Genomic DNA, 21,885 nt, shown 5'->3' on the forward strand with positions numbered 1-21,885 from the left:
CATGAATAAGTTCTAAGCTACCTATTTTAAGCACAAGCAAACCGAGAATATACTTATGAAGCCTCTATTCATTTTTCCCTACTCTAGCTCAAGCATCAACTATTAAACATCAAAACACACAAGATAATAATATATCAACTGAGGTGCCTGAAATGAACATGGGATCCCTGGACTTGCATTTCTTTTACCTTAGGGCATTAGCTTTCACACTTCCATTATAAGGAACCATACCCACTCTTTTTTTATGGGTGTTCTAAATGATCACAATAGAAGGTAGCTCTTTCTAACCCTAGTCATGCATATATATTACAAGTTTATTTTATTTTCTTCTTTCTTTTGGTATTCTTTTCAACACATACTTTGTCTTGTTAGTTGAATCTTTCATTTTTTTAGCATGCATATAAATCACATATTTTCTCCCTCAATATCACATTACCACCTATCATGCAAGACTTTCTCCAATTAGTAGGGCCTTTCGAAGTGACAACAAACCTATGGCCTCATAATGCAATTCTAAGCAAGTAAGAGTCAAGATATATGAACAAAGAACCCAAAGATGAATGAGAGAAATTATACAAAATTTTAAAAAATGGCCTAAAAGTCATAAATGCCTTCTTCTAACCTAATTTAATGCCAACATGATTCAAAAGAGTGCACCATTGACTAGTCATTGTGAGAAATAAGGAAATAAAGCAAGCAACATGCATGCAATCAACATTGTCCGAGCACATCGGTCTAGGACCCCAAACTATATAATCACAAAAAAGTATGCCAAATCTGAATACCCCACCCCAACTTTTAAAACTCACATTCTCCTCAATGTGATAGAAGATAAAGCACGAAGGATCAGAAAACTTCCCTGAAGCATGAGATGAAGGAAGGACTTGGCACCCTCAATTCAAGCTTCTCTCCATCAAAACGCCTAACAAAATAAGAATTATTGGAAAAATTAGGCTCAAAGATAAATCACATAAAGGAAATATAATCTAGGAAAGTAGGTAAATTTTGATGTTTGGCTACCTCCAAGAAGTGTAATCTACCAACTGAGCTAAAATGCCAGTGGTATACAGGACATGTGACTGAAGTTCAGTGTACACAAATGCAAGCATGATATTAATAGCTGATCCTAGGTCTAGCATGCATGCTTAAATTTCATCTTACCTATCAGACAACGTACGAAAAATGTACCCAAATCATCACGTTTAACTGGTAAGTTACCTAGGTAGATGACTGAGCTTTCTTCACTCTTAGGCTTGTCTTCAACCTTAACCCACGACTTCTTACCCTTTTCATTGCTCTTTGAAGACTCGACCAGTTGCACCGAAGGAGTTGCCCTTCATCCTTCGGTGCAACTTCCTTAGCTAGCCTGTTAAGGAAGAAGGCAACATGAACATAAGAATTAAGATTCGATAAAGGATCGAAACATACCTCTCGTTTACTAATAGGTCTAACAGCTATTTCTTCTCGTTATTCCTCTTTTTCAGGATCTTTGAACTCATCTACTGGTTTAGAGGCAGGAGTATAGAAGACTTCATTGTAGCTCACCGTCACAATTGCGCTAACATTGCGTACATTGGGCTCGTGTTAGGAAGGAAGCTTCCTTGACTGCCTCTCCAACTTGCTCACCGAAGCGGAAAGATGAGAAACCTGAGTCCCCAGGGTATCGAGAGCACCTTTGGTTTCCTGTTGAAATTTCAAAGAGTTATCAGCTAAACTCTTAACAATATCTTCTATTGACATATCTAAACCCAACGAAGCCCCTTTGTTTGATTGAACTTGCTCGTTTTGTCCACCCCACTTAAAATTTGGGTGATTGTGACACTTCAGATTATATGTTTGATTGTAGGGGTCTCTTTGCCTATTTTGGAATCCTTCAATAACATTCACTTCATGCACCGTCCCTTGTTGGATGTGTGAGCACGAGACGGATGTATGGTCGGTCATGGAGCACACTTGGCATACCAGAGTGGGTTTGTTTTTATCTCGAACCATCTGTATCACAACATCAACTAGATCAGATATTTGACTCTTTATTAACCTTGGATGCAGATTTCACGCTCACAAAAGCACGGGTTCCAAATTGTTGTGAGTTAGCTGCCATGGTTGTTATGACTTTCATTGCTTCAAGGGGAGTTTTGTTAACCAAGGCTCTTCCTACTATGACATCAATGCTATTCTTTTCAATTCGCACCAGGCCTTCATAAAAATATTAGATCAATAGCTGGCCTAATATCTAATGATGTGGAAATTTCGTGTAGATACTCTTAAACCTTTCCTAATATTCGTGAAACATCTCTTTGTTAAATTGTAAGATGTTGTAAATTTCTTTCCGTATGCTCGTAGCTCATGACACAGGAAATAACTTTTCCAGGAACTGTTGCTGCATTTCATCCCATAACGTGATACTTCCTGATGGTAGGATGTAGAGTCAATCCTTCGCATCACCTTTCAAGGAAAGGGGAATGTCCTTATGTTGATTTGCATTTCTGTCACCCCATTTGGCCTCATCCCATCACACACGAGATGGAACTTCTTGAGATATTTATGTGGATCTTCACCTATAAGGCCAGAAAAGGAAGGGAGTAAGTGATTCAATCCAGATTTTAGTTTAAAAGTATCTGTCATCTCAGGCTATACAATGCATAAGGGTTGTTAGGTGAAATCTAATGCTACAAGCTCTCTTAGTGTTTTCTCCCGCTCGGCCATTGGTGACGGTTCTTCCTTTTCATATTCTTCCTCTTGAAATTCTACTTCTAATGTGTCTTCTACACTGATATGATTTTCTTGTGTGGCTTCCTCTCTTCTTTCTCTTCTAATTCTCCTCTCCTCTCGATATATCTTTGCAAAGTATAACCATCTAGATCCCTCGAGAGAGTCGGTCATGCACCAAAAGAGAAAGATGATTAGCAAGCAAGAAAACTATAATTATTTTAATAAAGAAATTGATTGGCTTCCCAACAACGGCGCCAATTTGGTGGGAAGCTCCAATAGGGCGTCGTTAATACCCTATGGCTCCAACCAAAAAAGTTTCTCATGTCATGCTTTACAATAGGTAGTAAAGTGAAAGTATGGAGTCGAATCCACAGGGAGCCATAATGATTTCTTAATTCGAGAACTTATAGTATAGTAACTAAAAGGGGGTTGGTTGGCTGTTTGGAATTGAAAATAAAAATAAATTTGCATGAAAATAAAATGAAAATAAGAGAGAGAGATTTTTTGAAATTCAATAGTGAAAAGATTTAGCTTAGGTTTGATGTTATGTTTCCCTAATTAGATTAATTGCTCATCGAACTCTAGATCAGACATGCTTTACTTAAGCCTAGCTAAATTAATTAGAATCCTAATTAACCGTTCTAGTTTCCTAATTAATCAAAATGCATAGAAGATGAATCTGCTCTAAACAAATTGACCAGTCGCATTAAGCTTTAGGGAAATTGCTAGGATGAACAAATTAATTTCTATCGTCTAATTCTTTCATTCAATATGATATTAATTCAAGGTTGATTCAAGCAATACTCATTAATGGTTGACTCACAACGAGGAAGTTAAACTAACCATTTACTTTGAATTGAGTTATTACCTTAATCAAGGATAAATCTAAAGCATGAAAAAGCAACATTCAAGCATTGATCGTCAATCAATAATAAGAAATAACTAATCATAATTAGTACAATCAAATCAAAACCCACAAGCAAAAGAGTTTGAACAATGTTTGATGAATAAAAAGACTCATAAATAACCTAAGAAAGGGAAAACTATCAAACTGAAGCTAGAAGAGTTACCTTAGCCTTTAATCATCTTTTAAATATAAGAATCAAGCTCCAAGATGATTAAAATGACTAAAACCGAGTGTCCATGGTGGAGAGGAGAAGAAAATAGGTTTGGAAGAGGAAAAATAGTGTGATCACTCGTTAAATCAGGCAAAATTTACATTTATAGAAGACGCATAGTGTCGTGGCGCCTGGGATAGCGTTGTGGCATCCTTACCGCACAACGCATAAAAGTGGATCTTTGTGTGTCGTGGTGCTCTTGCACTATGCACGCAGAAATTCTAAAATGTCGTGGCGCTCCCCCACTATCCCAAAATTTAAGCTCTCTAGAAAATGCACCGGGGCGGCGCCACTGCGCTACTACTCAACACTCCTCAGTGAATAATTCGTAATTTTTCAACCTTCTTTCTCATTTGGTGCATTTGAGCTCCAATTTCGACCATTGTAGCACCTTTTCACACCGAACGCCTTATTCTACCTCTTAGACACTTGATACCTATAAAATCTTCAATTAAGCTCATTAAATAAATCAACGACCTTGAATTAATAAGAGCAGGATAAATCATTTTTGGTGCTATCAAACATACTTCAATTTAAAGCACTTGGCTCTAATATGACATTCAACACCACAATTATGACATATAGGTACAAAGCTAGCATTCACATGATTAGACACAACATTAGGCATGTTAAGCTTAGACACAATAGAAGATACTTTAATAAATATAGTTTTAGAACTTGAAGGAGTAGAACATTCATCAATATAAACTAAATCTCTCTTATCACCATAAGACTTGCCTACTTCAATTATTTTATCCAACCTTTGAGCACCTATTGTCAACATTTTATTAGACTCCTTAGCTTTATCAAGATCTTGAAAGCACTTAATTCATTTTCTTTAAGAAATTTAATCCATTTATTTTGTTCATAACCATCATGTCAAGAAATCTAACTTTATCATGCAAAGCATTTTCTCATCACAATCACAAACATGCTTATTAAAAGAGACATTTGATTCTTCAATTTGCACAATATACTCATTCTCTTTAAAGTGAGCAATTTTTCAAGTAAAAACTTATTTTCACTAGTCAATGTATTGTATTTCTTCTTAAGCGCAACATATTTAGATCTAAGTTTTTTAAGTCATTTTGCATACTTTTAAAAACTTTAAAGGGTTCTAGAGTTACCTCATCATCAAGTTCATCATTTTTTATTAACCATGAGACCAAGGTGTGCCACTTCAGATGGGCATTGTGCTTGAGCCTTCAAATGGGCATTGTGCCCAAGTGGAGTTTGAATGGATGACTACTCCATGGTTGTGTTAGCACAGAGATCATATGAATATTTGAAGGAAGACTCAGTGGTCCATTGTTCGAGAGGAGGATTGTAGGGTGGGAATGCGATTAAAGTCTTACATCAGTTAAATAAGGGGATTATCATGAGTTTATAATGGAAGACAACTATCTCAATGGTATGAAGCCTTTTCAGGGTGAAACTAAAGACAAAGTCATGAGGGATTATGCCCAAAGTTGACAATATCATACCATTATGGAGATACTGGAGTTTTGTCATCTTCATCAAGGGCATCATCTTCTTTGGAGTCAACTTCAATGAGATGGTCTTTAATGCAATACTCTTTTTCTTCTATGACTCATCCTCCAAGTGCTACTTTATAGTGATCTATGGCTCATGAGTGAACTAATGAGTTCCTTCAATGGAAGTTTAGTGAGATCCTTTGCTTCTTGAATTGTTGTTACCTTTGCTTCCCAAGTCTTAGGTAGAGAATTTACCAAGCCCTAAGAATTTTTCTAACATTTTTGGATGTTGTATAGACTTTACCAAGTCCCTTTAAAGTATTGATCATGTTAGTGAATCTAGTAAGTGTATCAATTATACTCATTTGCATCCATCTTATGTAATTCACAAGTATGAACAAACATGCTAATTTTAGATTCTTTAACTTCATTTGTTCCTTCATGAGTAATTTCATGAGTATTCAAATTTCTTGAGCGGAGGAACACATAGATATTTGATAACTTGTAGAAATACAATTATTGTCTCTCAAAAGTTGGAACAATTAGGATTCTTAATGATAAAAACACATTTGTCTTAAAGGAAAATGCATGGAATTCCTCAGACACTACTAGCCTTTACAGAAACATACTTTTTAATATAATTGCTTCACTAACGCATCTAGATTTCAAGAAAATTCACTAAATGTCGCAGGCTAAGCTAATGCAAAGACATACGTCCAAAGTTGGCCAACGCAGAGAAGATACATTGGTTCTTGTTGTTCTTGTCAAATCATCACTTGTAAGTATGGGTATCTGACTGTCGGCATCTGAAAAGTAGCTGAATTGGCAGGCGGCTGACAAGAGCATAGAAATTAATGTTATCTTATCATAAGTTGCTGATAAAAACACCTATAAATAAGAAGACTTACAACCAAGGAAGATATCATATAATTTAGAGAGAAAAGCTTTAGAACATAAATCATAGTTATTTTGCTGTTGCAAGAAGGACATGAGGGAAAGAACCATTGTCACTGTTGATCAACGAGAATTGTAGAAGACCAAGCTCGAAAGAGAATTCTTCTTCATTTCTTCACCAAGTTGGTTGTACACGCATTTGGATCAAGCCAAAAGGTCAAGAGATTGAACTCTATGGCTGATCATTCTTGTGGAGACATGTGAATGGGGATATCTTATACAAAAGAGTTTGTATAAAGATATGACCACGAAATGTTAAGTCTCTTTTTATAACGTCGTTGCTAGAAGAGACTTACATTTCACCAGGATGACCATAGGTGATCTAACCTTAATCCTGAATGACTTGTGAACTCCTGCCTATGAGGGCGATCTTTTGATTTGTATGGGTAAGAGTGGCTAGATTCACCGACTCAATAAGCCTACCATTTTGGGGATTCGTTTGATTGAGGAGTTGAGAACACAACTATACAAGAAAGAATTTACTCATTCCTTATAGTTAGGATAAGAAGATAAATTGTTCACTTAAGGACTGATTCCGAAGCTTGAACAATGAGGTGCCTCACCCTCTCCTGTCTCTAGAGGGGTTTGATCATAGTTGGACTATGACTAATTGTTCATTAAAGGGATCAATGGTAGTTAAGGAGTTAGATGTAACTACAGAAGTAAAACAATAATTTGACCCAGCTGTATTTACGAGCAATTTATGAAGGTCAACGCACTATTGATTGGTTATATCCAATGGACACAGATATAGATCTCAGTGCGAAGAGTTCAGCTGTCGGTCTTTAGTGGAGTGACCGACAATTAATGAATGTTGATTAATTTGACTAAAAAAGTTTAATCAATTAATCTCGTATCATTAGAGCTTCAATCTATAGGTCTATAAGGTCTTCTCATTAGCTCAATGAGGACTGATAATAATCAAATTAATTTTTGTTTAATTTGAATTGTTCAAATTAATTAAAGGAAATTAATTATATGAGATACAACCGAATAATGTATATAGATGAGATACAACCGAATAATGTATATAGATGAGATACAACCGAATAATGTATATAGATACATTATATAATGTATGTTGATACATTGTATACTTTTTAAAGAGAAATAAATATTTGAATATGATTCAAATATTATTATATGAATATGATTCATATGTTAAAATTTAATGTGAATATGGTTCATATCAAATTTATATATAGTTTTATGAGAAAAAATAAATATTTGAATATGATTCAAATATTAATTATATGAATATGATTCATATAAAATCTATATATTAAAATTTAATGTGAATATGATTCATATTAAATATATATAGTTTTATAAGAAAAATAAATATTTGAATATGATTAAAATATTAATTATGTGAATATGATTCATATAGAAACTATATCTTAAATTAATATGAATACAATTCATATTAACTTTATATAGTTTGATGAGATGGGTTGTTATTTGAATGTGATTCAAATATTAAATCATATGAATGTGATTTATATAAAAACTATAGGTTGTATGTTATATGGGATATAACATATAGCTTAATATATATATATATATTAGTTATATATATATTATTTTTTTAAAATTTCAAAATTTGGAATTTTGAATTTTGAATTATTAAAGGAGAGGAAGTTATAAACTCCCTCAACCCTTTTAGCTCCAAAAGATCATGTAAAAAAAAAAAGTTGAAAAAAAAAGGTTTTTTTTTTGTCTGATTTTCATCTTCTTCTCTCATTGTTCTACATAAAACAATTTTTCTTAGATAATCTCTCAGTTCTCTTCCCTTGCCCTCATTCCAATTTAATTCCAAGCCCATACCTCTGTGGTTCTCATCCCTGAGAATAACAGGGAATACCCAGCGGTGGTGTCCAGTTGTGGTGTTCATGAGATTGGGAGAAGACGATGCAAATTAAAGTGGAAAGCGAAGAATGAAGGAAATCGGACATGAGGATTTCCATGAGTAGCGGAAGGATCTTTCCAAATTTCAATCGTATATGAACATTACAATTACAATCACAAACGAAAACATACATTTATGCATAAAACAGAAATTACAGCATGTTATACTACATAATCAAGGGAAGGAATTACAAATCTTTGAAGACTCATCTTCAAGTTCCTTGATCACAAACGCTCGATCACAGCAAAACTCGAACTAAGCGATCACCATGGTCACGAACGCCCAAAATTCCATGAACAGCCTCCACAGAACTCTCAACTGTGTGGAGTTGAGTATGCACACCAAGAAGGTTACCTGGTATTCTCGGTGTGAAGATCCAGAGGGTGAGCTCTGTGAGGACTTAGTTAGAGGTAGAAAATCGAAGGAAGAAACAATCATGTAAACAATTAAGCAAGTGGGAGATGAAACAGCCTATTGTATAGGTCAATGCCCAATCGTTTAGTAAAAGCTATGCGATCGATTTAGTAAAAGTTATGCGATTGTCTAGCAAAAGCTATGCGATCGTTTAGCTCATCGTCTAGTTGAGTGTCAATCGTGTAAGAACACTCCACCATCGTTTAGCTAACTCCAAGCTATCGTTTTAGTAAATCTGATTTACTTGACAACTCTCCGTGAGTAATTTCCGAGATTGGAAATCTCAAATTCACAAACTTTGCAAAAATCTTACTAAAATTAGGAAAACACTTTTTCTTTATCTCACGGTTACCATGAGACCACCAATAACCTCTCACTCAATTGGTTTATTAGAGAAAAAGAGATAATTATCCAATAATTAATATTATTATAAATATAAATGATAACTAACTTACCATATATATTTATAACCTATAGTTTTAATATTTCATCACATGAAACATATAAACCATAGCTCTTTTTCTATTCCATGGCACTTAATGTAAATCTCATTTACATTAATCCTCCACTAGATGTATCTCATACCATACGATCATATCAATATTAATCAGAGATTACCTCTTGTCAATTTGAACATTTCAAATCAACACCAAGAACTGATCCTCAACTTGAATCCATTGAGCTACCAAGGGGACCTTATGGACCTGTAGCTCGAAACTCCAATGGTACGTGAATAACTAATTAAACTCTTTAGTCACGAGATCCACCATCCGTTAATTACCAGACATTCCACTAAAGACCGACAACTGAACTCTCCTTACTATAGATATATTATATGTCCATCTTAACTAATCAATAGTGCGACAACCCTTCGCAGATCGCTCGTAAGTACAGCTCGGCCCATAACTGTTATGCCCCTATAGTTACATCTAACTCCTTAAGTACCACTGAATCCTTTAATGAACATAAGTCATAGTCCTACTATGACTGAGTTCTCTATTCCAAAGAGAAGTAATGGCCACTATGTTCATGCCCCAGAATCAACCCTTAAGGGAATAATCTATCTACTTACCCCTGCTTCGGGGAAGAAGTGAAATCCATCTTGTGTATTGAGTTCCTAGCTTCCAAATCAGATAAGTCCCCAAAAAGGTGGGCATGTTGGGTTGGCAATCTGGCCACTCTCATCCATACTAATCAAAGGACTGCTCTCAGAGGCAGGAGTTCCCAAAACACTCAAGATTGAAGTCGTGTCACCTATGGTCGTTTAGGTGAGATGTAAGTCTCCAGTATCAACGACGTTATATATAGACTCTAGTCATCTCGTGGTCTGGTCTTATACAAACTCTTTGTATAGGACACTCCTGCTCGCAAGTCTCCACATGAATGGTTAGGATCTACCATCTGTAGTAGTTTACAACACTTGCAAACCTCTACAAAACGGGTCGTATCCGTAGTGTCACTAGGATCAGGTATCCCACCTTAATCCTTATACTACAGACCTATTTAGGTTATCACTTAAGGCATGATCCACTTGTATATCTCATATACATGTTTAAATTTATAAAAGATAACCATGGAGCTTTGTTTATTGGATATAAGTAATTGCCAAAATAAAATAACAATTATTTTATTCATAAAACAATGTGTATAATTACAAACAACGAGACTCTGAGAGGATTAGGACACCAATCCCAATAAAAAATTGGTCTTCAACAGGTATATGATATCCTAACCCTTCTTCTTCTTCTTGTACAATAGAAAGCATGTTTAATTAGTTTTGTTTAACCTGTGTTTCTGTCCTCTAGTTATTGTTCTGTAAAATTAAAATTGGGACACGATTTCTTTTGCTACGAGGAACTTCAATCCCTTCTAGATGAAGTTTTAAAAGAGGAGGAGTGAGATAAAATGTGGATTTTAATTGGGTCATTGGATTGATCAAAAAGTTAAATTTAAGGTGGAGATTAAAAGAAATAAAAAGAAAAAGAAAATAATATATATAGTAACTTAAATTTTTTTTTTTTTAAAAAAAATATTTGACCATTGGGTTTTTTTTTTTTTATTTACAAAATCGTTTGTATTGTTATTTTTTAAAATGTAAGGAAAACTAAAATCCACCAATTGAAAATTTAAGCCCCATGTGTCACATTTTCCATAGCTTCAAGTGGCACTCTCCAATAGGTTCAACTTAATAATTTGACTACCACATTACCACCTCAGGTATTTTTTTTTTCGTCAAATTTGTTTTTAGTACATATTTTTCATCTGAACCTCGATTTGGGTGATTCAAGAGGCAAAATCGTTGTTCTGAGCTCTATGCTATGGACTATTCAAAATAATGAAATTATTAGCAAAAAAAAGTCAGGTTTGTTATCTTCAAAACATTAATTAATAATTAATTTGTGATTAAGGGTTAAAAAGCCAACACCTCTATCTTGGAACTCTCCAACCCCTTCATCTGCCAGCCCCTTTCCCTTTGCCCAATCTCGAATAATGAGAATAGAGCCTTGAATGAGTAGTACCAACAAGTTCTGCTCTTATTGCTCTTAACATCTGCTTCTTTTAGGGTACTTCTTAGCCACTCTTGCCAACAATTTCATGATGAGGTTTGGATGCCTTGGTAGCTCCAAAATTTCACTTAACATTGGTCCAATCATTTCAACTTTTCTACTAGAGCAACATATTCATCCATCGATTTCTCCATCGGTTGAAGAGTACTTGTTGATGTGATGGTCTGCCCCCTGACAAGGGTTCGCCTAAGATGGTGATCTTTATCAAACTTATCATCGACGTTCTCCATGGGGATATCATGATTCATGTCGTTACTCATGATGCAGCCTTAGATTCTAAGTAGTAGGCACTAGAAAAATTGTCTCTCCATAGACGACGTCACCTATTGATACCAAAAAATGGATCAACTGTAAATTTGTATTACGAGAAAAAATACTCCAATTGTTTGTAAGACAACAGAATTTGAGCACTGATTGTTGTCAAGCCACACACACTTCGATGCTCAAGTCAGTCTCGGGTTTGTGAGTAACTGGACAGTAGAAAATAATAGAAGATTTCAGGTGTACATTCGACCAATGGTTATGGTCATTTATATAGGATAGTAAAGCATAACGGATGTTCGAGCTCATGATTATCCCTCTTAAATTTTGTAACAGTTGAGTTAATACTCACTAGCGGTTACATTACACCATTACTATAGTGTATGCTCAAGTGCACCATCCACTTAATTTCTCAAAATTTTTTTTATGTGCGGTCTATTGTGAACCTGGATGGCTTTAAACTCAATTGCTCTAAGTTCTCCCTTTAGACTCTCCCATGGGTCATCTGAGCTCTCTTAAGCTCTCCTACGGGTCCTCTAAGTTCTCTTAGGCTCTCCTACGGGTCCTCTAAACTCTCTTAAGCTGTCCCATATGTATTATGGGCTCTCATAGATTTTCCTCATGAGTTCTTTTGAGCTTTCCTACACTCTCCAATAGATCCTCTAATCTCTTAAGCTCTTCCATGGGACCTCTGGCCTTTTATAGGCTCCCCCTATGGGTCTTCTAAGCTCTCCTAGGCTTCCTCATGGGTCCTCCGAGCTTTCTGCATGGGTCTTCTAAACTCTCCCCATGGGTCTTATGGGCTTTCCTAGGTTCTCCCATGAGTCATATGAGCTCTCATAGGCTCTCTACATGAATCCTTTGAGGTTCACTAGGCTCTTTCCATGAGTTCGTAGGCCTCCCATCCCTCTAGACTCTCGGACTCGCCTATGTCGGTAAATCTACCGATAACAGGGTCCATAGAGACTTTGAATCCTTAATTCATAGGTTTTTTAAAATTACACAAGGTTTTTGAGGATAAATTAACGCAGTTGTAGGAGAAAAAAAATCCAAATAATAGGAACGTGGACATTTTGTTTCCCTTTTTTGTTTTTGTTAAAGACGTGACAAATGACTTTTTTTTTTTTTTTTTAAGACAAATGGCTAGTTGGATTATTTATTTATTTGTTATTCTTTTGAGTAGGGGTGTTCAAAAAACCCGGTAACCCGACCAACCCAAACTACCCAACCCAAACCGCAAGGGTTGGGTTAGGTTAGATTTTATTTTGGGTTGGGTTGGGTTAAAAATGTTAAAAAATATTAAATTCGGATTGGGTCTCGGGTTACCCCATTTTAGGGCCAGGTCAACTCGACCCGAGCCGAATATATATAAGTTTAAAAAAAAAGTCAAATTAAAAAAAAAAAGAACCGGTGACCCAACCCGAAAATTTTGGATTGGGTTGAGTTGGGTTGACCCTCCAAAAAAGAACTAATAGGGTTCATTATTAGCCAACTCGAACTTTTGGGTTGGTCTACAAAAATCTTCCAACCCGACCCAACTTGGACTATATACACCCCTACTTTTGAATAGGGGTTAGTTGGAACTTGAGAGGTTAGTTTTGTAACTGCCATATGTATGTTGAATCCTATATATAAATATCATTTTATACAAAATTGTAAAATCTAAAACTAGTGGATAGTTGTAAAATATTGGATCAAATAATGAGCTATTTATAGAGTCTCGGTTCATATCCAAGTTCCCAAATAATTTTAGCCGGCCCGATCCAGCCCACAGAGAATGGCAAGGCCGATCCACCACTATAAAATAGGTTTAAAAACCCTTATTTTCACCTTCGCCGTCCTTCCACCCCAGCACCAGAACGCCGCTCCTAAACTCGGAGAGCTCCAATGGTACCCCCTAATTCTCTCTCTATCTACTCATTCACTGCATTCTCTCTCTAACTTATGCCTTTTATACCTGATTTGTTGATTTTACTTCTTCCGGTGATTAGGGGATCGATCTTGTAGCAGGAGGTAAGAGTAAGAAGACCAAGAGGACTGCACCCAAATCTGATGATATCTACCTTAAGTTACTCGTCAAGGTACTTGTTATTCCAGATTTCTCCTTCATATTCAGTTTTTGTTTCATCTATTTGTGTTTAAGTTTGCTTGATTGTTCAAGGGTTTCGTTTAAAATAGTGTTTTGTTGCAATGTCTTTGAGATGGTCTGTGCCTCTCCCTTTGAGAACCAATTTTGAATTGTCAATGGATTGGTTTCTTGGATTTCGGAAAACCGAGTTCACCCTCGTTCCCCCATTGAAATTGCTAGCAGTTTATGAATGCTTAATTTTTGTTTTGTTTTTCTCCAGTGAATTGTTTTTTTATGGCTGATATTTCTGCTTTGATGATATTTGTGAATCCCAGCTCATGATGAGACCTTTTGTAGGTCATGGAATAGTCTTTACCCACAAAATATCTGAGCCGTATACCAGTTTTAGTGTCTTTTTTGGATCGATAACACGTTTTCCACTGTTGATGCAAGTTATTGAATTTACTTTGAAGTGATTAGTGCCCAATTTTTTGTTCACTCATTAACTGCATTTACTCTTCTCTTCTAGTTTTTGAAAATATAAAATGCTGTCTTAGTTACCCACATTATTTCCCCATTTTGGGTAGGGAATATAGACATACCTCGATAAGCATAAGCCACACTTCTCGGTTTCTTTAATAATGTATTTGGAGAAAAATGTTCCCAGTGATGATTAACTTGACCATGCTAATGCTGATCATTTTGTGATTAGTCTTATCTTTAATTGTTCTGAGGGAACTGGCTCCAATACTTCAAGTTTTTGTGCTAATTTGCATGCCTTGCTCTTGAGTGAGATGGTTATACATCGTTTCTTGGTGTGGTTCTGTTGTGGGAGAGAGAATTATGCTTAAATTAAGTTGATGTATTTGCAATGCTTTTGTTATTTGTTATTTGTTATTTGTTTTTTTTTTTGCAAATATATATACTTGCATGTAGATTAATATATCTTCCCCCTCTGATATGAAGTCTTTTTCAAATTTCATTTAGTTCTTGTTTTGTTTTTAGATCGTAAGGACTCTGAACTTTTGATTTGGAAAACTTAAATTTTACACTTTTCAGTTCACTTTATCCAGGAGTCTCTCAGTGATGTCTGTCTATGTGCAATTTTGTTATGAACTTTGTGTGTATGTCAGTTATTCAGCTCATGCTGGGAGGAGGATCTTATTGCACGTGCATGTACTTGAATAAAGTTGTTCTGTTTGCCTGCTTACGCACTGTTTCACCTGGCCTGCATTCGCTAATAAAATGATTTTCTTGTATTTCTTCTCAGCTTTACCGCTTCCTTGTTCGTCGAACTGGAAGCAATTTCAATGCTGTGATTCTCAAGCGCCTGTTTATGAGCAAGGTTAACAAGCCTCCACTTTCACTCTCTAGGCTTATCCAGTTCATGAAAGGAAAGGTTGGTTAAATCCTGTAGTATTGTAATTTTATTTTTTGGTTCTTTAATATTTGTTGTTGCATGTATGAGATATCTGTAACTTTGTACATTCATTTGTGATGTAATAGGAAAGTAAGATTGCCGTCGTTGTTGGGACTATTACCGATGATACTCGTGTCTATGAAGTTCCGGCATTGAAAGTTGCTGCTCTGAGGTTTACTGAGACAGCAAGGGCAAGGATCGAAAAGGCTGGCGGGGAGTGTTTGACATTTGACCAACTTGCTTTGAGGGCTCCTCTGGGTCAGAACACGGTATGAATGTTTTTTCAGCTAGGAATGTTTATTCATATATCACATCTCTTGTAGAATGTAGGTTACTCGAGAGTTTCCAACAGTGATTTAATAGTTTATATTTTGGGGTTTGAATCATCTCTTGGGCTCCATCTGCAGGTTCTTCTTAGAGGTCCAAAGAACTCCCGGGAGGCAGTGAAGCATTTTGGTCCTGCACCCGGTGTACCACACAGCCATTCCAAACCATATGTGAGGTCCAAGGGAAGGAAGTTCGAGAGGGCTAGAGGAAAGAGAAACAGCAGGGGATATAGGGTTTGATTTGATCTTACTTTTCCAACCTAATTCAATGCCAGTGTGTGTTTATTTTGAAATTCAATATCCAAATTTTGCTAGATTTTAGTTGCATGTCAGTTGTTCCATCTCTTCTCAAGGTTTTGCCATAATATTGTTGATTATGAATTTATTGAATGATATTCAGTGGGACTTCATAGAGTTTCTTTTGCTATATTATGTGATGGCCATTTTCTGTTCTGTTTATTTTAGGTATCTAGAAACCAATTGTATGTATTAAACAGGTAAGTAGAAAAATGTCCTAAACTTGCAATAGTGCTTTGCTTGATAATCTATATTTAGAAGTCATGTTCACTGATAATGCTGCTTCTAACCAATCACTTTTGAGCTTGATTATAAAAATTTATCTTCTCATTCAATCTTCATACATTAAAAAAAATATATGGGTGAAAAAAAAGGTGTTTTAGGGCATGTTTTGACATTAATTTTAATGGGTTTTGCTTGTGTTCCTCTTTTGGTCTTTTGAAGTTCTGGTTCTGGGTTTTAGAGTCCCACATTAATGGAATCTATCTTATAGGTAATGAAAGCAAGTGTCACAATTTTTTAGAATTAAAATAGTAATAAATAATAATAGTAAATAATTGTAGTAATTAAAAACAAAAACCCTGCTCTTAGGACTCTTTCCTCTTTCTTTCCTTGTCTCGACTCAGCCAAGGCACCTGACTTCCTCATTTTCTATTTCCGCTTTTTCCTCTTTGATGATTTGAGTTTTTGAATTTGGGCCATGGTTGGTTTAGTTAATATTTAAAATGTCGAAAGATATTTTTAAAAAAATTATAAAAATAAAATTAAAAAAATAAATTTAAGTTAGATTATAAATATTTTATGATTTTTAAACAAATTAACATATTTATTATTTAATTATTATGTTTTGTGGACTTTTTAAGATCTAATGAAAATATCAATTCATTTTTCATATTGATATTGAATATATGAAAACATGAAAATGTTGATATGTCGACTAAATTTCATACCATGGATGTAATTATATTATTATTTTATTGGACTATAATTGCAAATGTAATTTGATTGCTTTTGATCATATTTATCTAGAATTATGAATCTATCATATTTATTGTTATGTACATGTATCCATATTTTGCTAGATGAATTTCCTCTTTTCATGTAGATATTTTGGTATTTATTTTGGTTTTTAGTTTGGTTTTTAGTTTGTAATCCTCCAAATTCATGTTTAAAATATCTTCCATCTTCAATTTTTTATTTGAATTTTGAAATCTCGTATTATATTACTTTTCATAAATGTTAATGCTAACTAAATCATATGATTTAGTTTTTTTTTATCAATATCTTTATTATAATTTCCTTTTAAATGATTTATAAATTATATTTTCTATCATTATCTTTAATAGAATTTTATTTCAAATATGAAGGATAGATGTATCTCGTTTTCACCAATTCTTCTCATTTTTAAATTTGGCTTTACCATTATATTTATTATAATGTTTAAAATTGTGTTTAGTTCATAATTACTCGTTTTTATCAACAAGATTAGATTAATATTTCAGTAAAATTAGACCACAAAATAATGGGTTAATTAGATTTTTAGGGATGTTTTTGTATTTTAATTAGGTAAAAGAGGTAGTTTTGAACTTATTTAGGGAAAATGGATCTTTTTTTGTCCTCTGCTCTCTAAGAGAGCCATTCAAAATATTTTATTCTTTTTTTTACCACTTCGATTGCGTCTCTCAAAAATAAAAGAAAATTTATAGATGCGTCTCTTGAAGAGATGCATTCATATGAATAATAATAAAATATTCAAGTTGAATACATTTAATTTTGGTAAAAGCTATATATTTTTATATTTTTATTCTTTTAACAATCCTAAAATAAACCATTTCATTACTTTTGTTTTTTATAGTGATAATAATATTAGTAATTTTTTAACAATATAAACAATAATGTTATTTTGATTAAGAAATTTCTATGATTAATTTGATATACTAAATATTAATTTTAATAATATTCAATTTTTTTAATTCCAAATCATTGTTATCTAAAATCAACCATCTCATTAATCAAATCCCCCGATTTAATAGTAATATTACTAATTTTTTAACCGTTAAACAATAATGTTATTTTGAGATTAAGAAATTTCTATGATTGATTTAATATACTCAATATTAATTTTAATTAATTCAATTAGTTTAATTCCAAATCATTGTTTTTGTTGAAAGTTGTTAATGCAGAAATATAGATATTAATTATTTTAAATAATATTCAAGGTTCTTTAGAATGTGTTGCATTTTCTTGTTTGAATTTGATTAATAAATTTGATTCTATGTACAATTTTTTTCATTCATGACCAGAAGAAGATCCTCTATTACGTCTAGATTGATCATGTTGAGTCACATAGTGTTCACGATTGCCATGACCTCTTACATTTAATGGTTGGCCTTCCTCTGTAAATCCTCACTACGATGTCTGTATACTGTAAACCCTCACCACGATGTCTGTATATCACGTATTGATCATGGATATCTGGACAGACATGTAGAGATGAGTCTACTCAAGACCCTTAGACCAGATAATGACATATTTGGTAAACCAGCCTAAAAAATAAATGAATAACAAGTTAATGACTTTAAAATTTATTTTTTGTGCAATTAAGCAATAAAATTAAACAATTCTAGTAAACAATAAACTCATACCAACAAGTGATAGTATGTTTCTGCTTTCGTTATGTATCGCCTGCTCATAGTGGAATACCATTCAATATATCTAGGCCCAGTATCTACACCGTTGTTAATGGGAGGTCCATTAACAACCAAACTTTGACGATTTTCCCAAATTGAAATTTGAGGAGCCAAATATGCAATCCAGTCTTGCACATGCCTGCCTCTTAGATCGTACTTAGATCGTATGAATGGAGCAGGTTATGCCACTCCACAACAAAAAAACATATGAGTCCTATCCAATATGTATCTATACTGTAGTAGAACATGCGTAGTTGTCATTTCATCTACAACAATCACAAGTTGAATTTTAGCTATTAGTATTTCATAATGAACGCAACAATAATGGGGTAAAAAATGCTTACCATATTGCAAGTGGTCTGTCACTCAAGTTGTTCTCGTATCGATGGAGTCGTTGAGGCGCTAAAAGAGGAAATCGATCTCATGCCCAAATCTGTAGCAATAGGAGTGAGCCTTCAATGTCTTTGCCATCTATAACTGCACCCTTGCATAGTTGCCTATATAACCATGCAATACATCAAACCCCCTTACTGTATGTCCTAGCAATATTAAAATCTACTAAGAGAGGAAGATACATTAGGTGCACTATGTTGGATTTTTCAGGAAATACCAATCCTCCAATCAAATTGAGAATATATGCTTGAGCATATCGTTGAAGTTCCTCTTCATCTGCATTATCTAATAGATAGGTAAAGTTGTTGAATTGATCAGCTAACCATGGAAGGCTAAAAAGACCTTCCTTAAGAACGACGTCATTCGTTGTTACTTCTAAAAGAATGACACAAAGTTGTTCCCAATCATAATTTAGTGACTCGATCAATGATCTTCTATTAATCGGGAGTCTAAATTGGATAGCTACATCTTGTAGTGTAATCGTATACTCTCCATGCAATATATGGAAACTGTGTGTTTCCTGTCGCCATCGTTCCACTAATGTCGTTATCAGATGCTAGTCTAGTCTCCATAGAATCTTGTAGCTTGTAGATAATTCAATATACGAGGGTCTGGGTCTTCCTACCTTCGAATAATAGCCTCTCTTCTTCCCAAACAACTTTGAATCTATGGTTGTGTTGTAAGTACAAAACTGAGTCGTTGTATGGCCCTGTGGTAACATCTGCATCCACCTGATCCCATAAAGTAATATTAAATTTAACTTAAGGAATAATATTAAATTTACTAAAAATCAATGTGATTACAATCAATAAATACAATTACAATCAATAAGGAATACACTCTTCATTGTTATAGTTATAAAAAAATTTACAAGAATGAGTCAATAAATAAATAAGTAAAAAAAGTTACAATCAATAAAGACAATTACAATCCAATGACTAAGTCGGATCTTGCACTCGATTGGGACAATTCCATCTATTATGCCCTTCTTGCCTGCAAATTGTGTAACGTGTCTTCTAACGTTCCCCCCAATCCATCTCATTTTGCATGGAAGAAGTACACGGTCTGCCAACTTTTCTAACTCGTGATTCGTCCGGATAAATAGTAGAAAAATTAGGATCAGGCCAACATTTTTTATCAGGGATGGGATCAAATTGGGGTGAATGACAGGCTAGATAAGTGAGAATTTTGTAATAGTCTTCAATGTAGTAAAAGTAGTCTAACCCAATGACTTACATGTAGCCATAGCGTGAGAACAAAGGATTCCAAAACTCTGCCACTTATTGCATGTGCATGTTCTTTCACTTAACTTTATTCGGCGTGTGTTTCCACCCTTCAATGTTATTGGATTGATTGAGGTGGTGACATCACATAATTCTGTTCGATTGTCAAATACATCAATAGAATGTTTAGTTGCAAGTTGTTCCCAACGAGTTATTTTCTTTACCACACACCTATGATAAATACGACAATTACATAGAATACGTCTATAGTTAGTATAAAAAGTGGGATAACTATGATGCGAATAATTTACCTTGTGAAACACTCTACAAATTCAAGAGCAGTCTCTATTTCTACACGACGAGAAGCGAAATAAGCAATAGGTCGATAGAATGTTGCTTGGACTAGGGTAGTAATGTAGCTTTCTGGCTCCTTTCAGAACAACATTTGTACTTTCAGCTACATTTTTGTTAAGCCATCCATATTGATGACCACCATCATATGACTGTGTTCACTGCTTAGGATCTATGAAAGCAAAATATCGTAAGCAATTAGGGTTTGTAGTTTGAAGTTCGGCCATACAGTCATTAAACTTTCGAACTTGAAATTGTGATCCTGCACTATACACCAAGCTCTTCAATAGACTATTTTTATACTTGTCATTAAAATTACTCGTCACATGTCTCAAGTAGAATATGTGGTGTACTCCTACCCAACTGTTGTTAGGGTTTCTGCGGCAGATATAATACCTTTGTGTCTATCTGAAATTATATACATTCCCTCCCTTCCATGTACCACAAGATCCCATGAATTTCTCAAAAACCAGCCCCATGAATCAGTACTTTCCTCCGATACAATAATGTATGCAATTATATAGATGTGACCATTTGCAATGACTGAGGTAGCTATCAATAATGTTCCTTCATACTTTTCATACAAATGGGTTTCATCAATTTGAAGTAGCGGCCTGCAATGCTCGAAACCCTCAATAACAGGTCCAAATGACCAAAACATGTTATTGAACATGACAATCCTATCATCACAATCCACCTCATTTAGCCTCCAATGGATAACTGTACCGAGGTTTGTGATTTATAAGATATTCATCCATCTAGGCAGTAAATTGTACGTCGATCTAATCTCTGAATATCTTAGCAATTTCTTTTCTTCTTCTGTCCCACACTTTCCAGTAACTAACCGAATAGCCATATTTTTTCAAGATAATATCTTATAATGTTTTGACATCAATAGGCAATTTTTTTTAACTATGCTGCTTACCTCAGACGCAATTAGATTTGAGTCCAATTGATTGTGATCCTAACTCAGTCTTGCGTACACATAGGAATGAGGGCCATTATACTGGGTAATTTCAAACTTATCGTGTTTCTTACGGAAGACAGCGAGAAGTCTCCACGTGCAACTATTGTCATATCTTTTACACCTAACATCCCATATTGTTTTTTTTTACTCAATGACTTCAATATTTTGATGTCGAATGATTGAATAACTTTTCACTGCATTTTTTAAATCCAATTTGGAATTGAATATCATCCCCTTAAGCAGTGAATCAGACCCCATATTACTGTCTTCCTCTGTTGTCGAATCGGGTACAATGTTCATGTCGTAATGTCTATCTCAGTAAAAGTTTTAGGGACTTCATGAACGCCATAAAATTCACTAGGTAGTTGATCTAGATCAATATCATCATCGTCTGTTTCAACTTCTTCGTTGTTTGTGGCAATAGTTGGATCACAATGCTCATCCTCCACATTATGACTTTCTAACTCGATCGTAGTTTCAACTTCTTCTCTCGGTGAGTTGGACATGGGACACTGGGTTGAGATATATACAATATCAACTCTATTTGGAGGGTATGGAATGTTTCTCATCATGAACCATACATCAGCTTCACTTCGAAATGAGATAGAGATGTAGAAAGTAGATCCCGCTATATAACTACCATATCTAAATATTACCTCTACCCCATTATCTCTATTTATGGATAATGCATCACATAATCCATCGATTAATATGTTGAAGTCAACTTGACGAGGCATGTA

At 34.6% G+C, this 21,885-nt stretch overlaps 1 protein-coding gene and 2 non-coding genes across 3 annotated transcripts; all 3 read left to right on the forward strand.

Annotated features, from left to right (window-relative positions):
* Positions 1-13,166: 13,166 nt before the first annotated feature.
* Positions 13,167-15,656, forward strand: LOC120077778 (60S ribosomal protein L18-2-like). The gene is made up of 5 exons (XM_039031798.1): positions 13,167-13,300; positions 13,402-13,491; positions 14,749-14,877; positions 14,985-15,167; positions 15,306-15,656. The coding sequence occupies exons 1-5, from the start codon at positions 13,298-13,300 to the stop codon at positions 15,462-15,464; spliced, it is 564 nt and encodes a 187-aa protein (XP_038887726.1). The 5' UTR covers positions 13,167-13,297; the 3' UTR covers positions 15,465-15,656.
* On the forward strand, positions 13,781-13,877 carry LOC120078862. Its single transcript, XR_005482142.1, has one exon. It is a non-coding gene; the product is annotated as a small nucleolar RNA snoR69Y (small nucleolar RNA).
* Positions 14,138-14,218, forward strand: LOC120078863. Its single transcript, XR_005482143.1, has one exon. It is a non-coding gene; the product is annotated as a small nucleolar RNA snoR53Y (small nucleolar RNA).
* Positions 15,657-21,885: the final 6,229 nt, after the last annotated feature.

This window comes from Benincasa hispida, chromosome 5 (assembly GCF_009727055.1).
Source record: "Benincasa hispida cultivar B227 chromosome 5, ASM972705v1, whole genome shotgun sequence".
Classification (NCBI taxonomy): Eukaryota; Viridiplantae; Streptophyta; class Magnoliopsida; order Cucurbitales; family Cucurbitaceae; genus Benincasa; species Benincasa hispida.

Bases quoted from the DNA above. Each gene is read 5' to 3' on its own strand.
- LOC120077778 (XM_039031798.1), top strand. The intron at 14,878-14,984 runs GTTGGTTAAATC...GTGATGTAATAG, and splicing joins TCCAGTTCATGAAAGGAAAG to GAAAGTAAGATTGCCGTCGT. The intron at 15,168-15,305 runs GTATGAATGTTT...CTCCATCTGCAG, and splicing joins CTCCTCTGGGTCAGAACACG to GTTCTTCTTAGAGGTCCAAA.